Here is a 26,829-nt window from a genome sequence, read left to right as displayed (position 1 = left end):
TGTGTACCCTCTCTTTTCTCCTGACTGGGCCCCCGTGTGTTGCTGTGGGTAGCAGGTATGGGGTAGGGGTGGGCTCCGAGTTTCTTTACGTGGGCTTTCTGTAAATAGTTTAATGAGTATAGCTGGTTTCTGCGGTGATTAGGGACCAGTATTGGGCTTTAGGCTTAATATTTTTGCTTTATTTTGCTAGGGGGCTTTCAGAATTAAAAATTTATATACGTATTTTAAAGTTAGGTTTATTAAGCTATGCTTTAACTACAGTAAAATTCACCTTGTTTAAGAGTACAGCTTGATGAGTTTTGACAAATGTATGGTCTTATTACCCCATCACAATCCTGATACAGGGTATTTACATCACCCCAAAAAGTTCCTTCAAGTTTGTGATGTTTGCAGCCAGTTCCCTCCCTCCACCTCAGCCCCTTGCAACCATTGTCTGATTTCTGTCTCTACTAGAGAACTTAGATACCTTTAATATAAAAGGTACATCCATGTTTAAGGTCACAGACAATACAATTTTAAAATTAGTTTGGTTTAGATGGTCCGTGGCACCTGAAGCAATTATTGGCCTCTGCCCACAAACACTACTCACTTATTTCCTCCTCTCTCCTGCCTTTTCCTTTTTTCTTCCACCCAGGGCTGGTGCCCAGGTGAGGTGATGGAAAGATGAGGAAGACCTCGGAGCATTTGCCAACAACAGTCATTCCAGTCATTCTTTTGGCTTTAAAGTACTGTAAATTTAGAGGCTCTCTTTGAAATGTGTTTCTTTTTAAATGAAAGGTAACATATTAAGGACTTTGCTGCATCTTTTGATTGATCTCCAGGAGGTAGAGCAAAGTCTTGGAGGAAGACAGAATTTTTGGCATGTGAGTCAGTGCTGGGGACAGATGCCTGGCTGAGTTATGGGGGAAGAAAGGCAGCTGGAGGGATGTGTGGGGGCCTGGGAGGGTGTGGGTGCCACCCAGCAGCCTGTGGAAGTCTGACTCACACTTGTGCTAAGGGAAGACCCTTGTCAGGCAAGTGAAATCGCCATAGCTTCTTGGGCAGGTGAAAGTGTCCTGACGAGCATACTAAGGATCAAATGCGTGGCATTAGCGGGCAGTGCCTCCCTGCTCCCAAGGGGGATCTGATATCGAACCAGAAGTGAGTTCTCTCACCCGTCACACAGCAAGCCAATCTCTGACACTGGGTGTAGTGGAAGAAAGTAGGAATTTTGTCACAAAGCACTGAAGAAGGAGAACAGGCAGCTAACGCTGTAATCCCAAACTCCCTGAAAAGCTACAAGCAAGGGTTTTTATTTGGGGTTTTAGGTAGGGGAGGGGGAGCATGTGGCCTTGGGGACTGAAGTTCTGAGTCCTCCACACAGGCATGACTGTTCTATATGTTGAATATGGTGGATTTTTAGTCTGTGAAGTGTAAAGTTTACAGTCAGTCATTGTAGCTTCTCAATGCTCCTGCAAGATGCTTAGTTGGGTGAGGGGCTGTCAGCAAGTTCCTGTCTTATCAGCAGTCCTCCTGCTGTTCTGCAAGGCAGGCTCAGAAACTTTGGTTATTTTGTTTCCCATGTTAGCCTTGTGGGTACAAGGCACAGTTTTTTCACCCTAATCCATGGAAGTTTTAACTCCTTCATCCTTAGTTTCAATACCCACTCTCTTTTGATCATTCCTCAATCTTGGGGAATGGGGGCGAAGACCACTCTAGCTGCTTCCTGCTGTGAAAGGGCGAAGTTCAAGGTCAGGGGAATGAAATTGTTCTACCTTTATTTTAAAATATTCTTGGGTACCAGGTGGGAGAGAGTGAGGTATGTTCTGCATGACTAATATTTTAGTACTCTGATCAATGGCTTTGGAACAACACTTAAGTCCACATTTTATAATTACATGAACAACCACACATATTAGCAAAATAACCCCAATTTTGGTATCCCCTCCACAATGGACCTCAATCCTTGGGGAGTCCAGGAGAAGAGGCCTATAAACCAGTCAAGGTTAGGGCCTGGAACCTCAAGTGAAATCTGATGTAGCCAAATAGCCTGCTGTCTAATAGTCTGACAAGTAAGGTAAGAACCTGGGAGTCACTCATTACTTATCTTTAGGAGACCATCTTCTGTAAGGCAACTTGAGGTCTATCAGAGGTTCACTTGTCCATTCAGAGAAGTCAGCATCTAGAGTATGAAGCCAGCCAGGGTTTGGGTGATCCTGGTTGTGATATTCTTCTATGTCATGGTTCCTGTTCCCTGTGGCATTTCTCATATGATCCCATCCGGCGGGGATGAAGTTGATCTTCTGGGTGCTTGTGTATCCAGGATTTTAGTGGGATTCAGTCTCCACTACAAAGATGATGCAGAGGAACATCTACAGTGTCTATTTCCTCAGTTGGAGTTCTCTCTGGGTCTTTTGGATCATCTCTAGAACATAGGAAGGGTCTGCCAAAGTTAGGCCTATATTGTGTAAGCAAGTAACCAGGTATTTAATAAGAAGCATTTCTTTTTTTTTTTTTTAAGATTTTATTTATTTATTTTTCCCCCAAAGCCCCAGTAGATAGTTGTCTGTCATAGTTGCACATCCTTCTAGTTGCTGTATGTGGGACGCAGCCTCAGCATGGCCGGAGAAGCGGTGCGTCGGTACGTGCCCGGGACCCGAACCCGGGCCGCCAGCAGCGGAGCGCGCGCACTTAACCCCTAAGCCACGGGGCCGGCCCAGAAGCATTTCTATAGAAATAAAAAGAACACAAGGTTAATGGTTGGAGCAAATTATAAACCAATTCCTGAGCCCAGGGGATGGCCAGTCAAGAATATTTCTAGATGTCAGGGTTGAAGCATCTTTTGCAGTTTGAAATGTCTCTGATGATGTCAGTGGGTGCTCAGGTAAATTTTTGAGTGGCTTATACAGCAACAGGCATGAAGATTGTCTAAACATGGGCTATTATGGTATTCTCCCTTAAGTTTACATCAAGTTGTCCAGCTTCAGTTTGCAGAAAGAAAACAAAAACCTCAAAGTAAATGAACAAACCAAAATCTAATATCCACAAATGTGTGTTATAGTTTCTACTGGAACATAATTTTTCTTTTCTTTCTTTTTTTTTTTTTTTTGAATGTTCTGAGCAGCTTTATTCATAATTGCCAAAATTTGAAAGCCATCAAGATGACCTTCAAAAGATGAATAGAAAAACAAGTTGTGGTACATTCAGACACTGGAATATAATTCAGTGCTAAAAAGAAGTAAACTATCAAGCCATGAAAAAACATGAGAAGAACCTTAAATGCATATTGCTGTGAAAGAAGTCAGTCTGAAAAGTCAATCAAAATTGTTTGATTCCAATTATATGACGTTCTGAAATAGACAAAGCTATGGAGACAGTAAAAAGATCAGTGGTCAGAGATTGGGGGGAGTGTTGAATAGGTGGAACAAAGGGGATTTTTAGGGCAGTAAAACTATTTTATATGACTATAATGGTGTGTATCATACATCAAAACCCATAGAATGTACAACACAAAGAGTGAACCCTAATGTAAACTGTGGGCTTTGGGTGATAATGTTGAGTCAATGTAGGCTCAATAGATGTACCTCTCTGGTGCAGCATGTTGACAGTAGGGAAAATGGTGAGGGAGGGGCAGAGGAGGAGTATTTGGGAACACTGTACTTTTTGCTCAATTTTTCTGAAAGCCTAAGACTTTGGAAAAATTTTAAAATCTATTAATAAAACAAAACCAAACTGTATTCTATATAGCTAAATACTTGAAGCAGCAGTAGCAGTCAATTTTTGGCTAACCTCAAGTACACAATCCCAACACTCCTATCTGTCCTCAAGGCATCAGGCAACACTGAGGGTAGCTAGGACACGATACAGCCATCATTGAGATGCAAGTCAGTTTAACTGTGGGCTCTCCACCATTCATTCTTTATTAAGACATGGCCCACTCAAAAGGAATGACATGTTCACACCAGATTTTCTTTTTCTTCATTGTATTGAATCTCCTCATCTTTCTATTCCTCTGAGCACACTCAGGACATAACATATTATCTTCTAGGTCTGGGGATGGGAACATGCAGGCTGGTAGCAAGAAGACATAGATCATCTTTCTGGGAGTGCCGGGTACCCAGGTCTGACCTGTGTGGAAGTGCAGGCGAACCCAACCCTGTGTGTCTGCCCAGAGAGGTCCGCCATGGACCACACACCACCTGACACCAGAGGCTTGTGGCAGAAAGGTCTCGGCAGAAGTAGGAATGGGACGAGAATTCATAGCCTTCGGTTGAACGGCTCTGGCAGCAATTCTTGCCCATGCTGCCAACATGGCTTCCTGCACTGAAGTGATCACTTCAACTGCATTAGTCCCTTCCGCTCTCTCACTCTTCTTACTTTTCCGAACCCTTGCTCTCTTGGTCACCATCTTGCATTTCCTCGAACATGACTGCACTCGGGCCTCCTGTGGTGTTTCAGGAATATTCTGGGTTTTTTTTCAGAGTAAGCATGTTCCTGGAGTCTCAGATAAACCTCTATTTTCTCGCCATCGGTACTCAAACTCAATTGTTGGCACCAATTCCGCAAAGTGTCGCAACGCACTTTATTAATCGGAGGCAAAATGGCCGGCAAGGGAAGGATTGGTACATTACGACTAGGTTTGGGGGAAGTTTTGAATTGTTCATTCATTTGAGGAAGATGAACTTTATCGTTTGTCCTAGGGGTCTTCGAGTTGATTTCTGAAGTTGAAGAAACACTTGATTCCATTTGATGTTCTCCATTAGTTTCCTCATTAACTGGAACCAATGTGAGAATGACATTTTCTTCATCTAATTCCTCCTCAAAAATATTCTTCTCGCTGCCATCGTAATTTGAGTTTGCCATTTCCAGGAACACTCAGAGGAAGGCAAAGCCAGCAATGTTAAGGAATCTGCAGTTTTCTCCTTTTAACCTCTGAAACATAATTTTTCTAAAATCACCCTCATTTTTACCAAAGATAGCCAAATTAAGACTCATTGGTTCTCAAAATAAGTTTAGTTAATTAAACTTGGCCCAATTATTTACATAAGTACAGCAAGAATAGCAATTGATCATATAGGCTCTTTTAAATCTGCTTTGCCGGAACTTTTCATAAGGAATCTCAGATTGAACTTGAAAGGCCTCTTGAGGCCAGGAAAGCCAAGCCAAGGACTTGTTATCTGACTCTGCCTGCAATGCCTACAGATTTGGGTGAATTCCTCTCTTTTCGAGGTCCCCAAAATATCCCGAGGTTCTTGTACCAGCCAGAGAAGTGACCTTCTTTACTCACCTGGCAAGGTTGCTGGGAACCCTGTAGGCAAGGTACCAGGTCAATATTTCCAAGTAGCTTTATTTGTTCCATAAAGTCAATCTGTGTCCCTTAAAGCTGTTTGGTCATATCTAAGTTTATGCATGTTTCTCTCAAATATGACATTCCAGTCAAAGACTGGGTAATATAAGTAGTGTTTCCAATTGTGCCCTGCTATAAGGAGGTCAGATTCTTATTAAACTTATGCAAATAACTACATTGCCATGAAAATAAGAATACTCACTTATCAAGAATTTTAAAATTCTAGAGGGATCAGATAGGGAGAAAGACATAAATGCTTCAGTTCTGCTTACAAATTGCTATAAGTCATAGTTCCTTAAGAGAAAAAGGTTTTCTTAAATCTGAAAAAACCAAACATTAAAAAATCAGCAATGTTTCAGACAAAAAAGTCATAAAAATTATCATCATCCTCATCAATTTATTCAGTCCCATGTAATCAATTTTTGATCTTGATCTTCTGTTAGCAGTTTTATGAGGCTATCAGTTTCTCCATTAGAGTTCTATAATTTCTTATCTGGCTCAGTTTTATAATCTGAAAGTTTATCAGAAACTTGCATTCTAGAGCAAGTGTCAGAGTCCTTTCCATGAATCTCTCTAAAGATGAAACACATCTGCAGAAACGTCAGAGTAAAACAATAACTGTCTGACAATAACAAAACATTTGAAAATGGCAATTGACAAAGACACTTGGCCATTTCTGTGACATATAACAGTTTGAAATAATAACAATAATTATGATTTGTAACCAAGACAGATCAGAATTTTAGGAATGTTATATAATTTTTAAAGCATTTATATTAATAACATTTACCCACACAATATAACCTGGGAAGGTTTATTATCTTTTTTTTTTTTAATTTTTATTTATTTATTTTTCCCCCAAAGCCCTAGTAGATAGTTGTATGTCATAGCTGCACATCCTTCTAGTTGCTGTATGTGGGACGTGGCCTCAGCATGGCCGGAGAAGCAGTGCATCGGTGCGCGCCCAGGATCCAAACCCGGGCCGCCAGTAGCAAAGCGTGCGCACTTAACCACTAAGCCACGGGGCTGGCCCAGTTATCATTTATTTGATAATGTTTCCCATGTAATTTAACATACCAAATAGGTCTAATTACTTTAATATGTCTCTTTATAGAAAGAGAGAACAAATTCTTTGAGAAGTCCCAGGGCCCATTGGAAATTCTCAAAGTTCCTTTTTAAGTCAAAAGAAAGACTTTACCCAGGATTCAAACCTTGGAGGAAGCTTGTCAAAAATATCAAAAGGGTTTTAAACACTTGGTCAAATAGGAAACAATGCTTAGTTATCCATTCAAGCAAGGTGACAACAGAAGATGTCAAAGGCCAACAGAGAAAGTTTAAACAGTTAAAAAAACAAGAGACCTCAGCCTCTTTGCATATAGGAAATTATTTTAACAATGCATAGACTTTCTGTCCCCAAGGTAGACTTCCTCAAAGGCAAAGAAAAACCCCTATAATCTGTTCATCAAGAGCAGACCAAAAGTTCAAGAAGATCATCCTTTCTAGAGAGAGAAAGCCAAATTCTAATTTTGTGCTAGCTTACCCTTGATATTGAAACTCATTCATTTAATTGAATTCATTTTAATCTCAGCCAACTTGACCATGCACAAAACTCCTCAGGGTTTTACTTCCACAAGCCTTCTGTCACTTTTTTTTTCATTCAGAATTTGTCCCATGTTTTCTTTCCTTTTCTCTTTCCTAGAACCTTAGGACAAACTTATCTTTCTTAAAAAAATAAACAAAAATATCTCTATTCTTTAGACCTTCTTTACTGAAAACATACATTTTACTTTCCTTGTATACAGAAACATGTACTTTCTCATAGAAAATTCCCCAGCATACATGAAACATGTTTATAAATAAACTCAAGCATCTGTAAGTTTCTGAGGGATAAGAAACCAAAGACAGACAAATTTATGTCCAGTAATCAATTTTTGATATTTTATCCTTTGTGGAAATGACCCAGATACTCAATAAACGTTCATAATTTAATTTAATTTAGCAAAGCTCTAAAGGTTCAAGTTACCAAAAAGATTTTTAGAAGCTGTTTTTCAAGTATATAGACCATAAAACATAATTATTGCACTCAAAAACTCTTATCCGTTGTCATCTATCTATATCATTTGTCACCAACAATTAGCTTTAGATTACTCACAAAAACTTCATGTGACATTAAAGCAGTTAGCCATCATCTTAAGTTGTTTTAAGTACATACACCATAACATAATTATTGTTAAAAAGTTCCCACAAAACTTTCATCCTTTTTACATTTATTTAGTTTACCTGTTCTCAACAATTATATTTAGATTGCCTACAAAAACCTCATGAGACATCAAACAAAATCAGCTATTATTCTAAGTTATTAATTTTTTTCTTTTTTTTTTTTGTGAGGAAGATCAGCCCTGAGCTAACATCCAATCCCAATCCTCCTCTTTTTGCTGAGGAGGACTAGCCCTGAGCTAACATCTATTGCCAATCCTCCTCCTTTTTTTCCCTTTTTCTCCCCAAAGCCCCAGTAGATAGTTGTATGTCATAGTTGCACATCCTTCTAGTTGCTGTATGGGATGCCGCCTCAGCATGGCTGGACAAGCAGTGCGTCAGTGCGTGCCAGAGATCTGAACCCAGGCTGCCAGTAGTGGAGCGTGCACACTTAACTGCTAAGCCATGGGGGCCGGCCACCTCTATTATTTTTTGCTGACAAATTTTGTAACAGAAATAACGTATCATATCCAATGTTGATAACTCTGAAAACATGTTTGTTTCAATTAAACCAACAAACTTAAACAAGCTCTTATTTACCAAAGATCATTTTATATCATGTTAAATTGAAAAACATCTTGTCTAGTTTCTATTACATTTGGAAACAATTTATATAAGCACTTACTTCAAGCCAATTAAATAGAGCTCTTTAGAAATTATATCATCTGGAGGCAGACAAATACATAGAGAGACTTTCACACATAAACATACAGATAAACACAGAGCTCTTCAAAGTTTTAGCTATGTCTCAGATACAAAACTCAAAAGAATAGTTGGATCCAAACTGTATTTTTGGCAGATGGACCTGTTCAGATGGCCAAAGATTTTTACTAAAGATTCTTTTCACTGTTAGGATCATTTTTAGAGCTGTTTTTGAAGTCATTTTGCCTTTATAAGCTTCTGCATATTAACCAAAGAATGCATTCTATTGTGAGAGGTTTTTTTTATTATTATTATTTTTATTATTTTATTTTTTTTGTGAGGAAGATCAGCCCTGAGCTAACATCCATGCTGTCTTGACATGAGTACAGCCATGTTTGGCCGCTCCATTGACCTACAGCCATCAGCACAAAAAGAAATACAAAGCTGCTTTCTGTGTGATGGGAACTGGCCTTTTCCTGGGAACTGGCCCTTCTCCCAGGGAGATAGTTGCAAGTTGTAACATTTCAAGGCTCTTGGAGCGTCGTAGCCCGGAATGGACTGGCCATCTGTGCCGGGCTGAGACGATAACCAAAGAGAACAATGCACGTACACAACTACTGGGCTGGGACGTTAGCCAGGGGGCTCAGTGCACGTACGCCACTGATAACCATTTGTGCGTGGAAACACTAAATGCTTGCTCTGCAAACTCTGTAATTGCTTACTCTGAAAATTACTGATGGTATAAAAACTGCTGGAAACTGAGCCCTAGTGAGAGTTCTACCTGTGGAAGGGACACCTAGCCCAGGACGTGTGATCCTTGCCCAGTTGCGTCGATTGACAGGGCTCTCCCGGCAGTGGGGCGTGAATGTTGTGAGTAGTTGATTTGATGTGAAGTAATTGATTTGATATGAAGTAATTGATTTGATGTGTTCTCTTTTCGGTCAACCTGGTGTTTCTCTTTCCCGTTGATTTGTGTCATTTCTCTTCAGCCGATGTGGATGTTTTCCCTTTCCAGTCGGGCTGATGTTTTTTCCCTCTTAATATTTGACCTATTCGGATTTGTTTGCAGACTATCACCTTTACTATCCTCTATATAATAAAATATACCTTCAGTCCATTTGTTTGGAGTGAAAAGTGTCTTTTACATCTCTGATCGAATCCCCGAACCTCTCATAACACATGCTAATCCTCCTCTTTTTGCTGAGGAAGACTGGCTCTGAGCTAACATCTATTGCCAATCCTCCTCCGTTTTTTTTCCCCCCAAAGCCCCAGTAGATAGTTGTATGTCATAGTTGCACATCCTTCTAGTTGCTGTATGTGGGACGCGGCCTCAGCATGGCCGGAGAAGTGGTGCGTCGGTGTGCGCCCGGGATCCGAACCCAGGCCGCCAGTAGCGGAGCGCGTGCACTTAACCGCTAAGCCACTGGGCCGGCCCATTGTGAGAGGTTTTGAATTCTCTCTCTTAAGGGTGACCCTTAAAGTGGACTTATCTGAAACAGAGGTTCCCCAGAATGGTCATTTTCAAGTGAGATCTTAAGCATGTTTAATTAACATTGCCTGAAGGGTGGATTTATATGCTCTTACAATATCAGGCAGGGAAAACGTTCCCCAGTGAGACACAATGTTTATCCCCACAACATAATCTGTAATACAGTCAGGCAAAAGAGATGCAATCATTTCACGTAAAGCCCATTTAAATATGCCAATTTTCTTACAAAGTTTTATCTCAATTTTATCAACTCAAACCTGTAATCATAGCTTCCACTAAGAGTCCATTAACAAGTCTCAGTCTTGTAATACTGTGTAGGGGAAGCATTCCCAGCCAGACATAACATCCATTTCCAAAAAACATTCAGGCAAAGTTGACATAACCTCTTCATATAATACTAGCTCAAACATTTTAATCTTTATGACTTTATCAACCTTAGTGGCCTAACTGTTGCCCCAAATGATTGTTGTTCAGATTTCTCATTGTGATTTCTGCCTTCTGGCTTTAAAATTTTTTCCAAATTGGAATAAACAGAATGGGCTTGTTTGAGGTCCTTTAATGTTGGGGGGGCAGTAGGGGGTCCCTTTGGCCTGCCTAACCTTAGGCAGTGTTTTATTAAAACCTTTGTTTTAACCCCATTAATGTCCATTTTATTCATCCCATTTTTCTTTTTAATAACTAGCTAAAGATTTCCATCCAGCTGGGATGAGTCCTGTAACTCTTCTCTTTCTGATTCCTCTTTGTTCCCCCCCCTTCAATATTTGTCTTATTTACCCCACTGTCTTATTTCCTAAAAAATCCTTTAAAATTTCCACCTTGTTGAGAAGAAGTCCCTCGATGGGTATGAGAGGGAGAACTCATCCTGGCTACCTGCCCCCCCCAAGTTGAGGCTATCCTGGGCCGGTGGTGGGCGGTCCCACTGGCCCAACAGCCTCCATCCCACCATCATGGGGTGGGGGAGCAGTAGGAGAATTGGACCCAGTAATGCAAGTGTCATTTGTTCCTTGCAATACAGATTTTGGGTTCCCTTCCCAGTTCTGCTGGCGCTGGGATGCTGAATCATTATCTTGTACATTTTCAGAATAGGCTCATTCTGGTACAGCAACATAAAAGCCTGCACATAAGGAATTTCATTCCATTTTCCTTCTTTTTTTGCAAAATGATTCTAGTTGCAAAATATTATTATAATCAACAGATCCATTTAGCGGCCATCATTCTCCTGAGACTAAGGAATACTGTGGCCAAGCTGTGTTACAGAAGAATATCATCTTTCTCATAGGTTCATAACTGAAAACATTCCACTTTTGCAATATGGAACCCAGAGGGCTGCCACTGGGAACCGAATCTGAGTTTCCCATCATCGCACCGTGCACACACATGTGCATACACATGTATCAAAACAAATGGGGCCAAAGAGTTCCTCTGTGAGTCAAAAATCTTAGTAATTTCAACAACCCCCCCCACCCCCAATACAAACTCCAGTAACCTAGAACAAAACTCCTGAAACAGGCAAACAGGTGGATTTTTAGTCTGTGAGGTCTAAAGTTTACAGTCAGTCACTGTAGCTTCTCAATGCTCCTGCAAGATGCTTAGTCAGGTGGAGGGCTGTCAGCAAGTTCCTGTCTTAGCAGCAGTCCTCCTGCTGTTCTGCAAGGCAAGCTCGGAAACTTCGATCATTTTTTTCCCCAGCTTTTTAAAAAAAATTTTTTATTGATGTCATAATAGTTGATAACATTGTGAAATTTTAGTCGTACATTATTGTTTGTGCATCACTGTATAAGTGCATCCCTTCCCCCCTTATGCCCATCCCCCAACTTCTTTGTACCTGGTAACCACTAAAAGTTCTCTCTGTCCGTGTGTTAGTTTATTTTCCATTTATGAGTGAAACCATGCAGTGTTTGTCTTTCTCTCTCTGGCTTATTTCACTTAACATAATACCCTTGAGGTCCATCCATGTTGTTGCAAATGGGACGATTTTGTCTTTTTTTATGGCTGAGTAGTATTCCATTGTATATACACACACCACATCTTTATCCAATCACCAGTCGAGGGACACTTGGGTTGCTTCCATTTCTTGGCTACAGTGAATAATGCTGCAATGAACATAGGGGTGTGTAATTCTCTTTGGATTGTTGATTTCAGGTTCAGTGACTGATCCATATCCAGAAGTGGGGTAGCTGGATCATAAGGTTTTTTTTTTGTTTTTTTTTTTTTGGTGAGGAAGATCAGCCCTGAGCTAACATCCATGCTAACCCGCCTCTTTTTGCTGAGGAAGACTGGCTCTGAGCTAACATCCATGCCCATCTTCCTCCATTTTATGTGGGATGCTACCTCAGCATGGCCTGACAAGCAGTGCGTTGGTGTACGCCCTGGAGCCGAACCCAGGCTGCCAGTAGCGGAACGGGGGCACCTAACCGCTAAGCCATGGTCCTCTGCCCATTTTTTGATTGGGTTGTTTGTTTTCCTGTTGTTCAGTTTGAGTTCTTTGTATATTATGGAGATTAACCCCTTGTCGGATATATGATTTGCAAGTATTTTCTCAGCTGGTAGGTTGTCTTTTCATTTGATCCTGGTTTCATTTGCCTTGTAACAGCTCTTTAATCTGATGAAGTCCGAAACTTGGGTTATTTTGCTTCCCATGTTAACCTTGTGGGTACAAGGCACAGTTGCACCCTAATCCAGGGAAATTTTAACTCCTTCATCCTCAATTTCAGCTCTGCCCCACAACTGGGAGTGAGACAGATGGGACTACAGTGGAACAGGGAAGCAGCAGCGCCACCTCACCTTCACTACCTCTGGGGGAAAGAAATCTTCCCAGGCAACCCAATTCCCTGGGCCTAAATGTTGAGCACCAGAGCAAGACAAGACCCTTTGCCCCTCTTGGAGCTCACAGTGGCGGCTGGATAACATTTCGGATAAATAAAACAATGGGATGTAGAGTGTGTGGGGAGAATCACTGGCCTCCTGTGGTCTGGGCAGGCCTCAGTGAGATCTGAGGGAAGGGAAGAGGCATTCTGGCGGAGGAACACTTATTGCCTTTAAAGGCCTGGAGGCGGGAACAAGCCAGGGGTATTGGAGAAAACTGCCTTGTGCGGCTGGAGCCAAGACAGCGAGCTAGCGGTGGGCATGAGCCCAGAGAGGTGGCGAGGAAGGCCATATAGAGCCTTTCAGGCCACAGAATTGGATTTCAGGAGGCACAGGCCGGCCCTCGAAGAGGTTTAAGTTGGGCTGAGGCTGGACCTCGGCAATTTCGCCAAGGCTGGACGCTGCCTTATCTCCCGGGGGGAGGCGGGGCTCAGGAGGAGCCGCGGCAGGCCCCGCCCCCAGGCGCGAGCGCGTCACGGCCCCGCCCCCGAGGCCTGAGGGGCCGCCCCGGCCCCGCCCCCCACAGGCCGGAACCCGCGCGCGCCCGCGCCCCGAGGTCTCCCGGGGGAAACGTAGCGTCGTCTCTGCTCTCCATGGCCGCCGCGCTGCTCGCCCGGGCCTGCGGCCCCATCCGCGGAGGTGAGTGCGCTCCGGCCCCGCACCGCGGAGTGAGGCGCGGCGGCCGGGACTCCCCTGCGGCGGGCGGGCGTGAGGCTGCGCCCTCTCCGGCAGCGCTCGCGCCCTCTGCGCCAGTTCGGCTGCTCCTTGCGCCTGCGCGGCCCCGGCCGTGCAGTGACCCCCTGCTCCTGCTGACCCCACCGCTGGCCCAAGTCTCACGGCTGCATCCGCACCCCCTACCCCTCATTTCACCCCCCAGCGGAGATTCAGGGCGCGCCCTTCCTCCGGAGCCAGGCCTGGGCTTGAACCCAGACTCTGCATCTGTGACCTTGGGCAAGACGCTCAGCCCGTCAGCCTCAGTTGGCCCATGTGTCAGATGGCCACAGTAATGTTACTGTTCTCATCGAGCTGTTATGAGGATCAAATCACAGGGTATGTACAACAGTGCAGTGCTTGGCGTGTTACAGGTGCTCAGTAACTGTTAGCTCTTGTTGATCATTTCATCCAGAACCTTTCCCATCTTATCACTTCTCTCCAGCTGTAGCGGCAGTGACACGTGTGCCCTGGGCTTCCTTAGCCTGGGTAAGACCCACTCACTCTGAATCATACCAGTAAAGGGGACCGTCATTGAGCGCTGTCTCTGCCAGGCCCTGTGCCAAGTGCTACAGTTAGTATGTCTTTAATCCTCCCACCCCCAAGAGCTGAATACTGTTGTCCTCCACATTTTATAGAAACTGAGGCTTGGTAAAGTTAAGATCCTTGCCTCAGGTCACAGAGCTGTGCTGTTATTATTATTGGTGTTATACTGACGACTGAGTGGGATAGTTGTATGCCAAGTGTTGAGCAAGCAAAGTAAGGGTTCAGTTAGTTAGTGTGGGTTTGTCAATAGCGGCATGGTTGACATTTTGGGCCAATAATTCTTTGTTGTCAGGTCTGTCCTGTACCTTGTAGGATGCTTAGCAGGATCCCTGGCCTCTACCCACCCTATACCAATAGCATTCCACCTGTCAACTTAAAAATAAAATAGACAGTTACGTTACCAGCAAAATGAGTTCATTCCAGAATAGCCAGAGGAATTGCAATTCCAGAAATGCAAGCTATGATGTACCATAGGCAAATTCACAGAAAAAGGGGGAGTAGGGAGGGGCTGTTCTAGGTGAAAGTTCCAGAGTAAGAGTTCAGGGTGGGGAGAGTGCCTCACCGGCTGACCTGAGGCCTTTTCCGTTGGCCGTTGGCTGGATTTGTTGCACCAAGAAGTTTTTCCTCCTGCTGGGGTAGTAAAAGTAGGAGGCAACTCCCTGTTGGAAATGCAATTAGTTCTCCTCCTGTTTGGGGTAATTGACAGAGTCTTAGGGCCTGAAAGCTCCCTTTACAGACCTTCCCGAGTCCAATTTTTGTTGAGGTTTCCTGTGTTAATTTTCACATACCCTTCAGTTGTGACAACCAGAAATGTCTCCAGACATTGCCAAATCTCTTTTGGGGGGGGTAACATCATCCTCGGTGGAGAACCACTGAGTTAGTGGATCACAATTGTTATTATTATTGTTATTATCACACAAGACCTGTTGCCTTGTGCTTCCACTGACTGCTGTTCTTCCTGCTGGCAGCTCTCCGTCCTTGGGACTGGCGTAGGTTACATACTGTGTACCAGTCTGTAGACCTGCCCGAGACACACCAGATGCTGCGTCAGACGTGCCGGGACTTTGCGGAGAAGGAGCTGGTTCCCATCGCGGCCCAGGTGGACAGGGAACATCTCTTCCCAGCAGCTCAGGTGAGAGTTTCAACCTCAGCAGCCAATGACTGTGGTCTGTCCTTGGCTCCTGAGTAAGTGGTGACGATGACAGCCAGAGACACTGAGACTCCAGTCAAGGAACCCTAAGGCAGGTCCTGGGACCCAGAAAATGCTGTGGAGGTTTCCCTTGTCCAGCAGTAGGCTTATATCCAGGATCTGGAATAACAGTAATAATGGTGGGTGGTCGATATGCTTACTGTGTGCCAGGCGTTGTGCTAATAATAATAGTCAATGCGTATAGAATGCTTCGCATGTGCTGGGCACCGTTCTGAGCGCTTGAGATGTGTTAGCTTGTCTGTTTCTCACAACAGTCCTGTGAGGTGAAGGTAGGATTATTGTCTTCCCTTCTGTACGGTTGATGAAACTCACATTGATGAGAGTGTTACATAATGTGCCCAAGGTCATGCAGCTAGTGAACTGCAGGGCTGAGGGCTTGAACCCGCGTCTGTCTTTATCCAGACCCTGAGGCCCTGGTCGCCGCGCCCCCTGCTTTGGCACTGTGCTCTTCCGTTTGCCTTAGTCTGTCTGTAGTGCACGTTCCTGCTGGATCCCCTGGCCTGCAAAGATACCTCGCACCCGGTCTAAATACTCAATAGAGTTTTGTTGAGTAAATAACTTGTGAAGTAATAAACTTGCTGTCCTCTTTGCCTTTTTTTTTTAGCGTGAGGAATTCAGAAGTTGTAGTCACCGTTTACGTGTTGTCTTTGTGGTCACTATGTACATGTCTTCTAGGCCCCAGGGCTAGAAGGAAATAATCCAGGTTAGCCAATGTTTTGTGTTCACAGTGTGTTGGGCACTGTGCCTGGACTAGAGGGATACCAGGAGCCCGAAGCGGATTAGGCAAGTGGCATTCTGGGCACCCACATTAGTTGGACTACTTTAAGGCATAAGCATGTAACACGTGTCATCTCATTTAGTCCTGAGGACTTCCTCACCTGCAAATCTAACGTCCATTTTGCTTCCTGGAGTGCTTGCAAGGATTAGGTGAGATAATGTATGTCAAATTCATGGTGCCTGGTACTGGAAAAATGGTAGCTATTAATACTGTTATTATGATTTTCATTAAAGTTGAGAAAATTGAGGCACAGAGAGGTTGAGTGATTTTCCGAGGTTTACTGGTCTCTGGAGCTAGAATTCATACCCCAAGTCTGGCTGGCTCCAAAACCCGTCTCCAACCACTATCCACGTGGTTGTCCCAGCTGCCCAGCTGGCAGGCAGGGAATCCCTATTCTGGTTGGGAATATTATTGTCAAGGGCCTCAACTACCCCTCCACCCTCCATACCCACAGACATTGCTCTCGGTCACCGAATCTGCCACTTTCCCTTTGTCTCTCGGTGCCATTAGTGGAGACGTGCAAAAACTCAGGCTCTGTGAGTAGAGGACGGGAATGAGCAGAGAAGCCAGTGGAAAGCAGGAGCAGTTCAGAGGCGCTGCCCCCAGAGTACTTGTCCAAGACATGGCTGTGTGTTGGGGCTTTTCCTGCCAAACGACAGCCCACTTGATTTATTTTTCCTATATTATTCCTACATTCCTTCAAATTATTACTGATATTACAGACATGGATTTGCTCTGGGCAAGAAAGCTGGTAGTAGAAGCAGACTTTTTGGCAACGTATGCTTCTGTAGTCCTCTGGCTTTATAATCTCCTCCTCGCTTTCTGGGGCTAGGGAATTTGCAAGGCAGTCCTCCTATATAGTGGCAGAAGTGGGTCCTGGAGGAGGAAGTCATGGCCTCGGCCTCCTTCCCTTCTGGCACGTGGGGGCCGCTTAGTCAGGATTTGCTGGATGCGTGACAGCAGCTCTGAGTGGTGGTAGCTGGTTTTATCTCGGACGAAGTGTTTTCACCTGTGTCATCTCATTAGATTCTCACGCGTCCTGCTGTTATCACCCCCTTTTGATAGGTGACTCAGGAGCAGTTCTGTGAATCGCCTGAGGTTGTCGAGCTGGGGGGGAGTAGTGCTAAGTCTTCTCATCTTGCCACCATCCCGCACGAACCGGACTCTCGTTTTGGTGGCTGATGAGCTACAGAGGTCATTCCTCAAAGTTCCTTTCCCTTCACTAAGGATTGAGGCCCGTTGGCTTGTTGCTTTTATCGCTCTCTCTGTTATAGTGGATGGCGCCAAGCTCCCAGAGACAGAAGGGAATCTAGGGCTTAGCAGGCAGAAGGATCAAAGAACTAGACGCTGGAGAATATGGCAGGTTGTAAAATTAAAAATAACACCATATAGTGTTTTAAAGTAATAACAGTAATAATAACAGGAAAAGCTGACATCTGGGGGTTACTATATTCCAGGTACTTCTACATTAAATCTTCAACACAACACTCTGAGGGAGTTACTTAAATTATCTCCAGTGTTCAGATGAGGAAACTGAAGCCAGAGGTTAAGTTTCTTGCTCACCAGTCACTCAGCTGGACTTGGAGGAGCCAGATACAGACTCCTGAGCCACCCTCTGGCCTGTAGTAGGTGCTTAGTTAGTGATTTCTAATATTTTTTTCCTGAAGAATTTTTTTCCCCCCAATAAAATGGGTTTTTGAGGGAGGGATTAAGGAGAAAAGAATTGAGAGGAGGGCGGGCCAAGAATCAGGGGACAGGCTGGTGCCAATTTCTGTTTATTTGGCTGGTTTTGTAACCTCAGTTGGACTTTAGTCTTTTTGGGTCCGAACCAAAAAAAACCAAAGGAACAATTACGAATTTACAATGCTATTTTGTTATAAAAGGAAACAGGAAATAGAATGGTGTTTCCAACCAATGTTGGACTCCTCAACCTAGAAGTGTATGTATGTATATTTATATGTATAAAACTGACTTGGGTTTCTTCTCCATCACTTGGTAAATATTTATTGAGTAACTTCAATATACCAGGTACAAAACCTGCTTTTCCTCTTCTGGGCTTGTCTCAGATGATGGTGTTACCACTGACCTAGTTAGCTACATAGAAACGTCTAGAGTCATACTCCATTTTTTCTCCTCATACCCACTGACTTGGGTTAATTCCACCTTGGAAATAGCTCCTGAGCACCACCTCCTCTCTTCTCCCAACTGGAGTCCGTCTGTCTGTGTTCCAGGAGCGTTCCATTCATAATCCGTAATTCTCTAGTGCTTATCACATTGCCCTGTGTGTCTTATATCGCAGTTATTTCAAACAGCTTCCCGAAGGCAGGGCCTGGGTCTTATTCGTGCTTGGATCTCCCTGCCCAACGCGATGCCTTGCACTTAACTGGACTTTCTCAACAGAAGTGCTCGACATTCAACCAACGTTTGCTGAACTTTATTGAATTGAACCAGATGGTCCGCCCATCAAGGAATCCTGAATGTCCTTATCGTCCCAGCCTGTGACACACACTAGCACATAGTAGGAACCAGAGGCGGTGGCTAACGGCGCCTCTTTCCCCTGAATAAGCAGCAAATCTTCAACAAATTAGGAAATTTTATTCTTTAAAGGGAGTTAGTTTTGACTCTCGTGAGCATAGGCATACTTGGGATAAATTTAATTTTTTAAAAACGTGAGCTTTAGAAGGGACTTAAAGCATTGTCTTTACTGGAAGTACCCTCTACACGTTTCTGGATATGAAGGCAGTAGGTGCTGAAGGCTTGCTCTGCTGTCACAGGCAGGAAAGGAGTCTTGCTCTTTCTCGCATTTTCTCTTGGGAGTTTGGAGACTGCTAGGCTTGGTCTAGTCGGTGATGTTGCCTCTTCTCAGGGTGCAGGTCCAGGTGCCTGGTTCACAGACACAAGGGACTGAGAGTAACCACTGTGGGTCTAAGCTCTCAGAGGTCCCCCTTGAGCTATCTCTGAAGGTCAGGCCTCTTTTTGAAAATATTGGGAGGCCTGGCTGCTGTGAGCCAGTTACTATCAATGTACTTACATCAGAAGTGATTTATACAACTGGACACACGTTCTTTTTTTTTGCTGCTGCTTTTCATATATTTTGGTTTCTTCTTCTTTTTGATTATATTGTCTCCTCTCTCCAGTGCCTCCCTTTTTCTTTCCCTCACTGCTGGTCTGTTTTTCAGGATACACTTCGGTGAGTGTACGTTGCCACCATTTTTGCTTCTGTCTCCAATTTTTTTCTAGAATGTTCCTGCAGCTGGCCATCAGAGATATATTTCAGGATGAGAAAAGTTGGGGAAAACAGCCCCAGTCATCACTGATAAAATTGGGTGAGCTTGATGTCTGCAGGCTCTGGGGATGGGCTGGAGGAGTTCACGCTCTCAAGTACTGTGGAGGTTTATGTTTTAAAAGCAAACACTGATGGCGAGAAAAAGAGGGAGGAGAGGGACACGGGTCAAAACTGAAGGGGGAATGACGCCTGCTAGGGGAGTCATTTGGGGGCAAGAATTGTGAACTCCTACAACTCCCACACAGCAAGAACTATCAAGACAGCCAGAGGCAAGGGTGTTAGGTCGAGAGGAGAGTCCAAGACTTCTGGCTTCCCCGTGGCCTGGGCTTGGCCTGACTCCGTGTGTCCTGGGAATATCACCTCTCCATGTGAGTTCCCCTGTCTGTAAATGGAAGATGGGGAATCCTTGTTCTGCCTGCACTCTGCCTGCCAATTTTCGTTCCCTTTTTGTTTCTTGGGATGAAATGGAGTGATGGGGCCGGTGGTTAATCTGTCCGTTCTTCCAGGGTTTTGAACTGAAGAGCTATGGGGTGAAGAGGAGAGTGTGCCTTTGTGTCCGGGGAGGTTGGATGGCGCTTGTAGGATGAGACAAGTTTAGCTTTGTAGCTCAGTCTATTTGCTGCGGGGCCAGAGGAAGCCTTCGGCGGGGTTCACGCCTGAGCGTGAATCTTGAAGCCTGCGTATTTCTAGCAGCTCGTAGGATATGGCCCAGGCCCCTAATCCGGCGCTGCATTCCCTAATAAGACACTCTTTTCACCCTGGAATAGGTTTGTTGGATGCCCTAAGTGTGGGTTCGAAAGGCTTCTGTTCTGAGGCCACGCTTGTGCTGGCACAGGGCTCCGAGAGTCCCTGTTTCCAGTACAGTGCTGCTTAATTCACTCTCTGCTTCTGACTGCCCCACCCCCAGTTGTTTCCTGCCCGCTGAAATGGCACAGGGTTTCTGACCAGGATCACCCACCCTTCCCCCAGGTGTGTGGTGACCGCAGAATGGTTGTCTTGTTAGCGACTCTCAGAATGACACGTCCCTGGTACCCTGAGTCCTGTTGATCACTGTGTACTAGTTTCCTGTTGCCTGTTGTAACCAATTACCACAGACTCAGTGGCTTAAAACAGTACATATTTATTATCTGACAGTTCCTGGAGGTCAGACATCCAAAGTGGGTCTTGTTGAGCTAACATCAAGGTGTCGATGGGGCTGCTTCCTTCTGGAGGCTCTAGGGGAGAATCCATTGCCTTGCCTTTACCAGCTTCCAGAGGCCGCCTGTGCTCCTTGGCTCGTGACCCCCTTCCAGCCAGCATTCATGTCACTAGGACCTCTGCTTCCGTCGTCACATCTCCTTCTCTGACTCTCCTGTCCCCTCTTCCCCTTATGAGGACCTTGTGATCACACTGGGCCCCCCGGATAATCCAGGGTAATCCCCCATCCGAAGATCCTTAGCTTTATCTCCTCTGCAAAGTCCCTTTTGCCACGTAAAGTGGCATATTCATAGGTCCCAGGGATTAGGACGTGGATGTCTTTGGGGGACTGTCATTCTACCCCACACACTGGCTGTCTCCCTGCCCGAGTCTCCTCCCCTGTCACTGCAGCCCAGTGTCTGCCTGGGGGCTGCAGACCTTGGCGGCACTTGTGGGGGCAGTAGCTCAATGCCACTTGGCAAACGGGTTTCTGCCCCCATTGCGTTATGCACGGGACACCCTGAGGGGAGTGAGGCCCGCCCCAAGTGAGAGTCTTACGGGAGAGTTTCCCATGGGAACAGTTCAAGACAGAATCAAATAAGTGATTTCATAGAGAGACACACAAATTATTATGGGAGTGCACTTAGGATTCATAATATGTGCCCCCTTCTCCTGTGCATTACCGTCGAGATGAGAACTTGTCATCCACTTCGTGATAGTAAGTGCTGTTCACTGGGCCCACATTCTGTATGTATTGTCTGTTTGTCCTTCGACAATTCGATGAGGTAGGTACTCTGGGGAGGAGTGTAAAACTTTTATAATCACAGATGTAATATTAATTATAGAAAAATGAGAAAATATTGCAAATATTCTTACGTTTGCTTCTTTCAAGTCAAAATAGTATAAGAACATGGTTACAGGAATCAAATGATAGAAAAGCGTTGATGAAAAGCAGTGGTCCCCCTTCTGCCCTGAACCCCTCCCGCTCCCCAGAGGAAATTGGTTTTAGTTGTTTCTTCTGGGAGCTAGGTAGGTTCTGTTGTGGTCCACATTTCTCAGGTGGAAAGCAGGCTTACAGAGGCTAATGGCTTTGTCCTTTAGGAGGGGCAGAGCTGGGCGGGGGGCCGAGCTGGTTAAGATCCTGGAGTCATTGCCTGGTCCCAGCCACACCACTTATGAGCTCTGGCCCCGAGCAGGCTGTGTCACCTCTCTGAGCTCCAGGATCCCCACCTGTGACATGACTTATAGCCTCGTTCTCATGGAGCTTTGGAGAGACTCAAAAGTATCCATAGAGCACTTATGCAGCATTTGGCATATGGTAGGCACTTGATAATTAACCGTTACTATTATTGTTATTCTGAATCAAAAATCCCAGGCTCTTACCGTTCGTGCATTCTTTCACTGGCACTGGGGATATTGCAGTGAGCAAAAGCACAGTCTCTGGGCCAGCCCTGTGGCTTAGCGGTTAAGTGCGCGCGCTCCGCTACTGACGGCCTGGGTTCGGATCCGGGCGCGCACCGATGCACTGCTTCTCCAGCCATGCTGAGACCGCGTCCCACATACAGCAACTAGAAGGATGTGCAACTATGACATACAACTATCTACTGGGGCTTTGGGGGAGAAAAGGAGGAGGATTGGCAATAGATGTTAGCTCAGAGCCGGTCTTCCTCAGCAAAAAGAGGTGGATCAGCACGGATATTAGCTCAGGGCTGATCTTCCTCACAAAAAAAAGAAGAAAAAAAAAAACAAACCACAGTCTCTGCCCTCATGGTCAGGGAGAGAGACCTTAATCAAAATGAGCACAGTAATAGGTGTGACATTCCAGCTTCATGAGCACTGCAAAGGGGAGACACAGGTGCTACAAGAGTGTGATTAAAGACCTTGACTTAGTGAGGGCCAAGATGGCAACCCTGAAGAAGTGATGCTGGAGCTGAGATTGAAGGGAAGGAGAAGATAATAACTTGATAAAAGGCATGACTGACAGGAAATAGCATGTGCAAAGGCCCTGTGGTGGAGAGGGATATGTGTGTGGTGCACTTAGGGACCGAAAGAAGGTCACTATGGCACTATGCTGTCATATTCCTTACCTCGGAGACCCCGGAAGGCTTCCTGTGTCTTCCACCTGCTCACTGATTGTGGCCTTGAACACAGGTGAGCCAGTGTGGGGTGTGGGGGCAGGACGGCTTGAATGAATGTTGCTGTCATGCAGACCTGAGCTGAGGCTGGGTCTTCGGCCTTGGGGATCCTGGGGTGGGTGGATGGGGCCACATTGCCTGAGTTTCTGCAGGCACTGGCTCAGGGGCAGGAGCGGGTGGGGTTGGGGAGGGTGGGCCCTGGCCCCCAGCAGCTGCCCTTGCCGTGACATCCTTCCCTGGGGCCAGGTGAAGAAGATGGGCGAGCTTGGGCTTCTGGCCATGGACGTGCCCGAGGAGTTAAGTGGGGCCGGCCTCGACTATCTGGCCTACGCCATCGCCGTGGAGGAGATCAGCCGGGGCTGTGCCTCCACTGGGGTCATCATGAGTGTCAACAACGTGAGTCCCCTCCTGGGCCCCGGGGACGCACAGGTGGAGGGGAGGCTCCTGTGGGCAGGCAGGCACTCTGGCCGTGTGTCCTAACATGCCAGGCCTTGGCTCGCAGCCCCTGACCTCCTCGGGACTCGGTCCTTTCGGGTCGGCCTCTGGAGAGAGCAGGCCTGGGGGTGGGGGCCAGGGCGGGCAGGCGAGCCTGGGCTTAAAGGCCCACGACCGCTCCCTCTGTCCCCACAGTCGCTTTACTTGGGGCCTATCCTAAAGTTTGGCTCCAAGGAGCAGAAGCAGCAGTGGGTCACTCCGTTCACCAGTGGCGACAAGATTGGCTGTTTTGCCCTCAGTGAACCAGGTACCGTGGTGGGACAGTGGTCTGCCCCAGCCCCTCACCTCCGCATCAGGGTGACAGACTCGGACTGGGGCTGAGTGGCCCCCGGGGCAGAGGCAGGAGCTGGGGCCTGTGCTGACTTGAGTCGACTGCTTGTTCTTCCTGAGGCCGGAGGACAGGCTTTCCATGTGAGCGGCTGCGAGTTGAGCTCTGGGATCTGCCGAGGAGTGTGCGGTCACCTCAGCTGGGCTGGGAGGGACGTTTGGCTCTGGGGTCCCTTTGGCCTGAAGATGCCCGGCCGCTGCACGCTCCCCATCGCCCACTTGGACTAGTCTCGGGAAGCTCTGGGAGCTGGTGCGGGCCTGGAGCTTTCTCCTGGGAGCCAGGCGCTAATTCTTTGGAGCCCATTCGCAGGCTCTTGGTGCTCACCAGCTGGGGGGTGAGGCTGGGCTCCCTGCCCATCTGACGGCAGTGCCCTTGGCGGGGGCGGAGGTGGCGCTGGACTCTGAGTCTGTGTGTGGGACAGGGAATGGCAGCGACGCGGGAGCCGCCTCCACCACTGCCCGGGCGGAGGGCGACTCGTGGGTCCTGAATGGCACCAAAGCCTGGATCACCAATTCCTGGGAGGCCTCAGCCACCGTGGTCTTTGCCAGCACAGACAGATCCTTGCAAAACAAGGTGGGGATCCCAGAGAGAGGGTCAGTGAGGCCTCCGGGCCACAGTCATTTCATAGTTTCTAGATCCCAGTCCCCTTGGCCTGATGGAGCTGTGCCTGCTCCGGGGCACCTTGGGGCTGTCCCTGTCCCTCCCTGGCCTGCCGTTGGCCTGGGGCTGGAGTCCGCACCTTCCCTAGAGGAGCCAGCAGAGGGCGTCACGGCCCGAGGATCTGAGGGAGGTGGAAGGGACTGGGGTTTGTGTCTGGTGTGCTTTGCCTGAGGGCGGTGGCCCAGGGCAGCCTCTGAGAAGATCACTGGGTGTGTCTGCCCTGTCAGGGCATCAGTGCCTTCCTGGTTCCCATGCCGACACCTGGGCTCACGCTGGGGAAGAAGGAAGACAAGCTGGGCATCCGGGCCTCATCCACCGCCAACCTCATCTTTGAGGACTGTTGCATCCCCAAGGAAAACCTGCTGGGGGAGCTGGGGATGGGCTTCAAGATAGCCATGGTGAGCCCGGCAGTGGGGGTGGGGCCCGGGGCGAGGCCCTGGCCAGCCACTGACCGGGCGGTCCCCACAGCAAACCCTGGACATGGGCCGCATTGGCATCGCCTCCCAGGCTCTGGGCATCGCCCAGGCCGCCCTCGATTGTGCTGTGAACTATGCTGAGAGTCGCAGGGCCTTTGGCGCCCCCCTCACCAAGCTCCAGGGCATCCAGGTGAGGAGCTGGAGACTTCAGGAGCCAGCGTGGTCGGGAGGGGGTGGGATTTCACCTGCTCCCACGTCCGCCTCCCTCCTTGGAGGGAGGGCGGGGCGACTCCTGACTGCGGGGGTGGGCTGCTCATTGCAGTTCAAGTTGGCGGACATGGCCCTGGCCCTGGAGAGTGCCCGGCTGCTGACGTGGCGCGCTGCCATGTTGAAGGATAATAAGAAGCCTTTCATCAAGGTGCCTTTGGGGAAGGGGTCTCCCCAGGTCTGGCCCAGGGCTCTGGTGGGCGGAGGGACTGAGGGAGAAGTTGTGGGGGGGGAGTCCCAGTTCCTTGGGCCTGTGGGTTTATTGCCCTGAGGGGGAGCCATGTGCTGGGGTCTCCCCTCAAAGGAAAGTTGCTAACCCCGCCCTCCCCTGTGGTTAGGAGGCAGCGATGGCCAAGCTGGCTGCATCGGAGGCTGCAACGGCCATCAGCCACCAGGTGAGTGTCCCTCGTGCGTGGACGCAGTGCCTGGCCAGGCCCCGGGGTTGATTAGCAGCGGGTGTGCCAGCTGCCCCTCCCTCCCCTGTCCTTCTGTGTGGCTGCTCCTGCCCCTGTCTTTCCCCACGGGTGGGGGTCTCCTCCCTCCTGAGCCCCTGCTTCCTGCCGTAGGCCATCCAGATCCTAGGTGGCATGGGCTACGTGACACAGATGCCGGCCGAGCGGCACTACCGCGACGCCCGCATCACCGAGATTTACGAGGGCACCAGCGAGATCCAGAGGCTGGTGATCGCCGGGCACCTGCTCAAGAGCTACCGGAGCTGAGCCCCACTGTAGGGGCGACCAGTGCCCCCTGCCCTCCCCGGGAGCCGGGCTGGCCTGAGGACCAAGGGAAAGGGGGCGGGAGCCACGTGGCTTGAACCCCGACTCCCAGTCAGGCTGTGGGGCGGACGGGCAGGGCCGTGCCTCCTCGTGCCAGGACCCCCCCCAGCCCTTCAGGTGTGGCCTCTCCTGCCCCCCTCACCTCCACCCACCCCAGACCAAACTGCCTGGGGTGAGTCTCAGGGAGAAAGGAAAGGTGAGGGGGCTGTGACCTGCTTCCGAGGCCACCCGTCTTCAGCTCAGTTTCTAGGCTTTGCTCCCCCTTGCCGACCGTGACTTATGGTCTTCATCCCCCAGTGGACCTGGGGCCCGCCAGCTCCGTTCCTGTGGGCCCTGGTGCTCAGCTGGCGGCCCAGTGGGACAGGTTCTTGGCAGTGCCTGCTCCTTTCCCTGAGGTCAGGGGTCAGGAGGAGGAGTGGGGTGGCGGCCAGAATGACCAGGCCTCAAAGTGGCACAAGTTGTGTTCTCTCAAGCCCTGGGGTGGTCTTGGAGAGGCTGTGGGTTGGGGTGATGATGGAAGCTGCCCGGAGCCCTGTTAACCTGTTCTTCTCTTAAAGTAGGAATGAGCGCAGGGTGGTGATCTGATTCGTGCTTTGGGATAATCAGATGTGGGAACTGGCTATAAGTAATAAAGCATACCTGTCCCCAGACTCCTGTGTCCTCATCTGGGTGCTGCTGGGGAGGGAAGATGGTCTGCTCTCCGACAGACTGCGTGTGTGCATGAGTGTGTGTGTGTGGTGTGTGAGGCTGACTGGGGTGCATCTCTGCCCTGGGAGAGCTCCAGCAGGAGGCAGGGTTGGCCAATGACGCAGTTCGGAAAACTAAGGAGGTGGGTCCAGTGGGCCTGGGTGAGTGACCACTCAGCAGGGAGAGCAGGCCGTCAGGGCTGCCAGGCCAGAGGGCCTTGTCTTGGCAGGTGTGTGCTTGGTGGGCCCGGCCTTTCAGCAGGAGGAAGGAGGATGCCAGATGGGCCGGGAGGGGGCTGGGGAAGGAGCAGAGCTGCAGAGGGCCTGGGGAGGAAATGGAGACTGTAAAAGCATCCTGTTTGCTTACTATTTGGATGCTCAGTGGGCCAGCACTGAGCCTGCTAGGGAGAGGGTCCTGGTGCCCTTGGGGCCCAATATAGTGAGTGAAGCAGCTGGAAGAGAAAACAAGGGGGAAAAAAAGAGAAAGCAAAGGCAGATTTCAGAGGAGGTGAGGACAGCCCTCCGCAGAGCCGGAAGGGCAGGGAAGCTGACCTGTCATTGCGGAGAGGTCTCTGGAGGGGCGGGGGCATGGAGCGATGACCTTGGAGCCACCACCAGGCCTCCGCGTGTGGAGACGCACCGCTGAAGCAAGCAGCCTCGAGCAGCAGACTCAATTGTTGCTGGGACGCCCGCTACAAAGGCTCCCATGCGGGGAGCCTGGCTCAGGCGCAGGAGCCGCCGCCCACCCGGGGCTGCTGTTGGGGCGGACTGGGGGAGGGGC

At 48.0% G+C, this 26,829-nt stretch overlaps 1 protein-coding gene and 1 pseudogene across 2 annotated transcripts; one reads left to right on the top strand and one right to left on the bottom strand.

Annotated features, from left to right (window-relative positions):
- Positions 1-3,891: 3,891 nt before the first annotated feature.
- On the bottom strand, positions 3,892-4,896 carry LOC101394991 (developmental pluripotency-associated protein 2 pseudogene; annotated as a pseudogene).
- An 8,171-nt stretch (positions 4,897-13,067) lies between these two features.
- On the top strand, positions 13,068-26,012 carry ACADS (acyl-CoA dehydrogenase short chain). 2 transcript variants are annotated; one of them, XM_087424098.1, is made up of 11 exons: positions 13,112-13,217; positions 13,456-13,628; positions 14,804-14,967; positions 22,667-22,816; positions 23,051-23,162; positions 23,665-23,816; positions 24,131-24,301; positions 24,372-24,509; positions 24,642-24,737; positions 24,925-24,981; positions 25,153-26,012. In XM_087424098.1, exons 2-11 carry the CDS (start codon positions 13,610-13,612, stop codon positions 25,303-25,305), a joined length of 1,212 nt encoding a protein of 403 aa, XP_087280224.1. In that variant the 5' UTR covers positions 13,112-13,217; positions 13,456-13,609; the 3' UTR covers positions 25,306-26,012. The 2 variants fall into 2 exon arrangements, with proteins under 2 accessions (XP_004429958.1, XP_087280224.1); XM_004429901.3 differs by lacking the exon at positions 13,456-13,628 and having other exon boundaries at positions 13,068-13,217.
- Positions 26,013-26,829: the final 817 nt, after the last annotated feature.

Source organism: Ceratotherium simum, chromosome 35 (genome assembly GCF_057802395.1).
Source record: "Ceratotherium simum simum isolate JZ-2026a chromosome 35, ASM5780239v1, whole genome shotgun sequence".
Taxonomy (NCBI): domain Eukaryota; kingdom Metazoa; phylum Chordata; class Mammalia; order Perissodactyla; family Rhinocerotidae; genus Ceratotherium; species Ceratotherium simum.
The sequence above is the reverse complement of the archived record's forward strand: the minus strand, read 5'-3'. Positions and strand labels throughout refer to the sequence as shown.

Bases quoted from the DNA above. Each gene is read 5' to 3' on its own strand.
- ACADS (XM_004429901.3), top strand. From the start codon at position 13,172: ATGGCCGCCGCGCTGCTCGCCCGGGCCTGCGGCCCCATCCGCGGAG. The intron at 13,218-14,803 runs GTGAGTGCGCTC...TCCTGCTGGCAG, and splicing joins CTGCGGCCCCATCCGCGGAG to CTCTCCGTCCTTGGGACTGG. The intron at 24,510-24,641 runs GTGAGGAGCTGG...TGCTCATTGCAG, and splicing joins CCAAGCTCCAGGGCATCCAG to TTCAAGTTGGCGGACATGGC.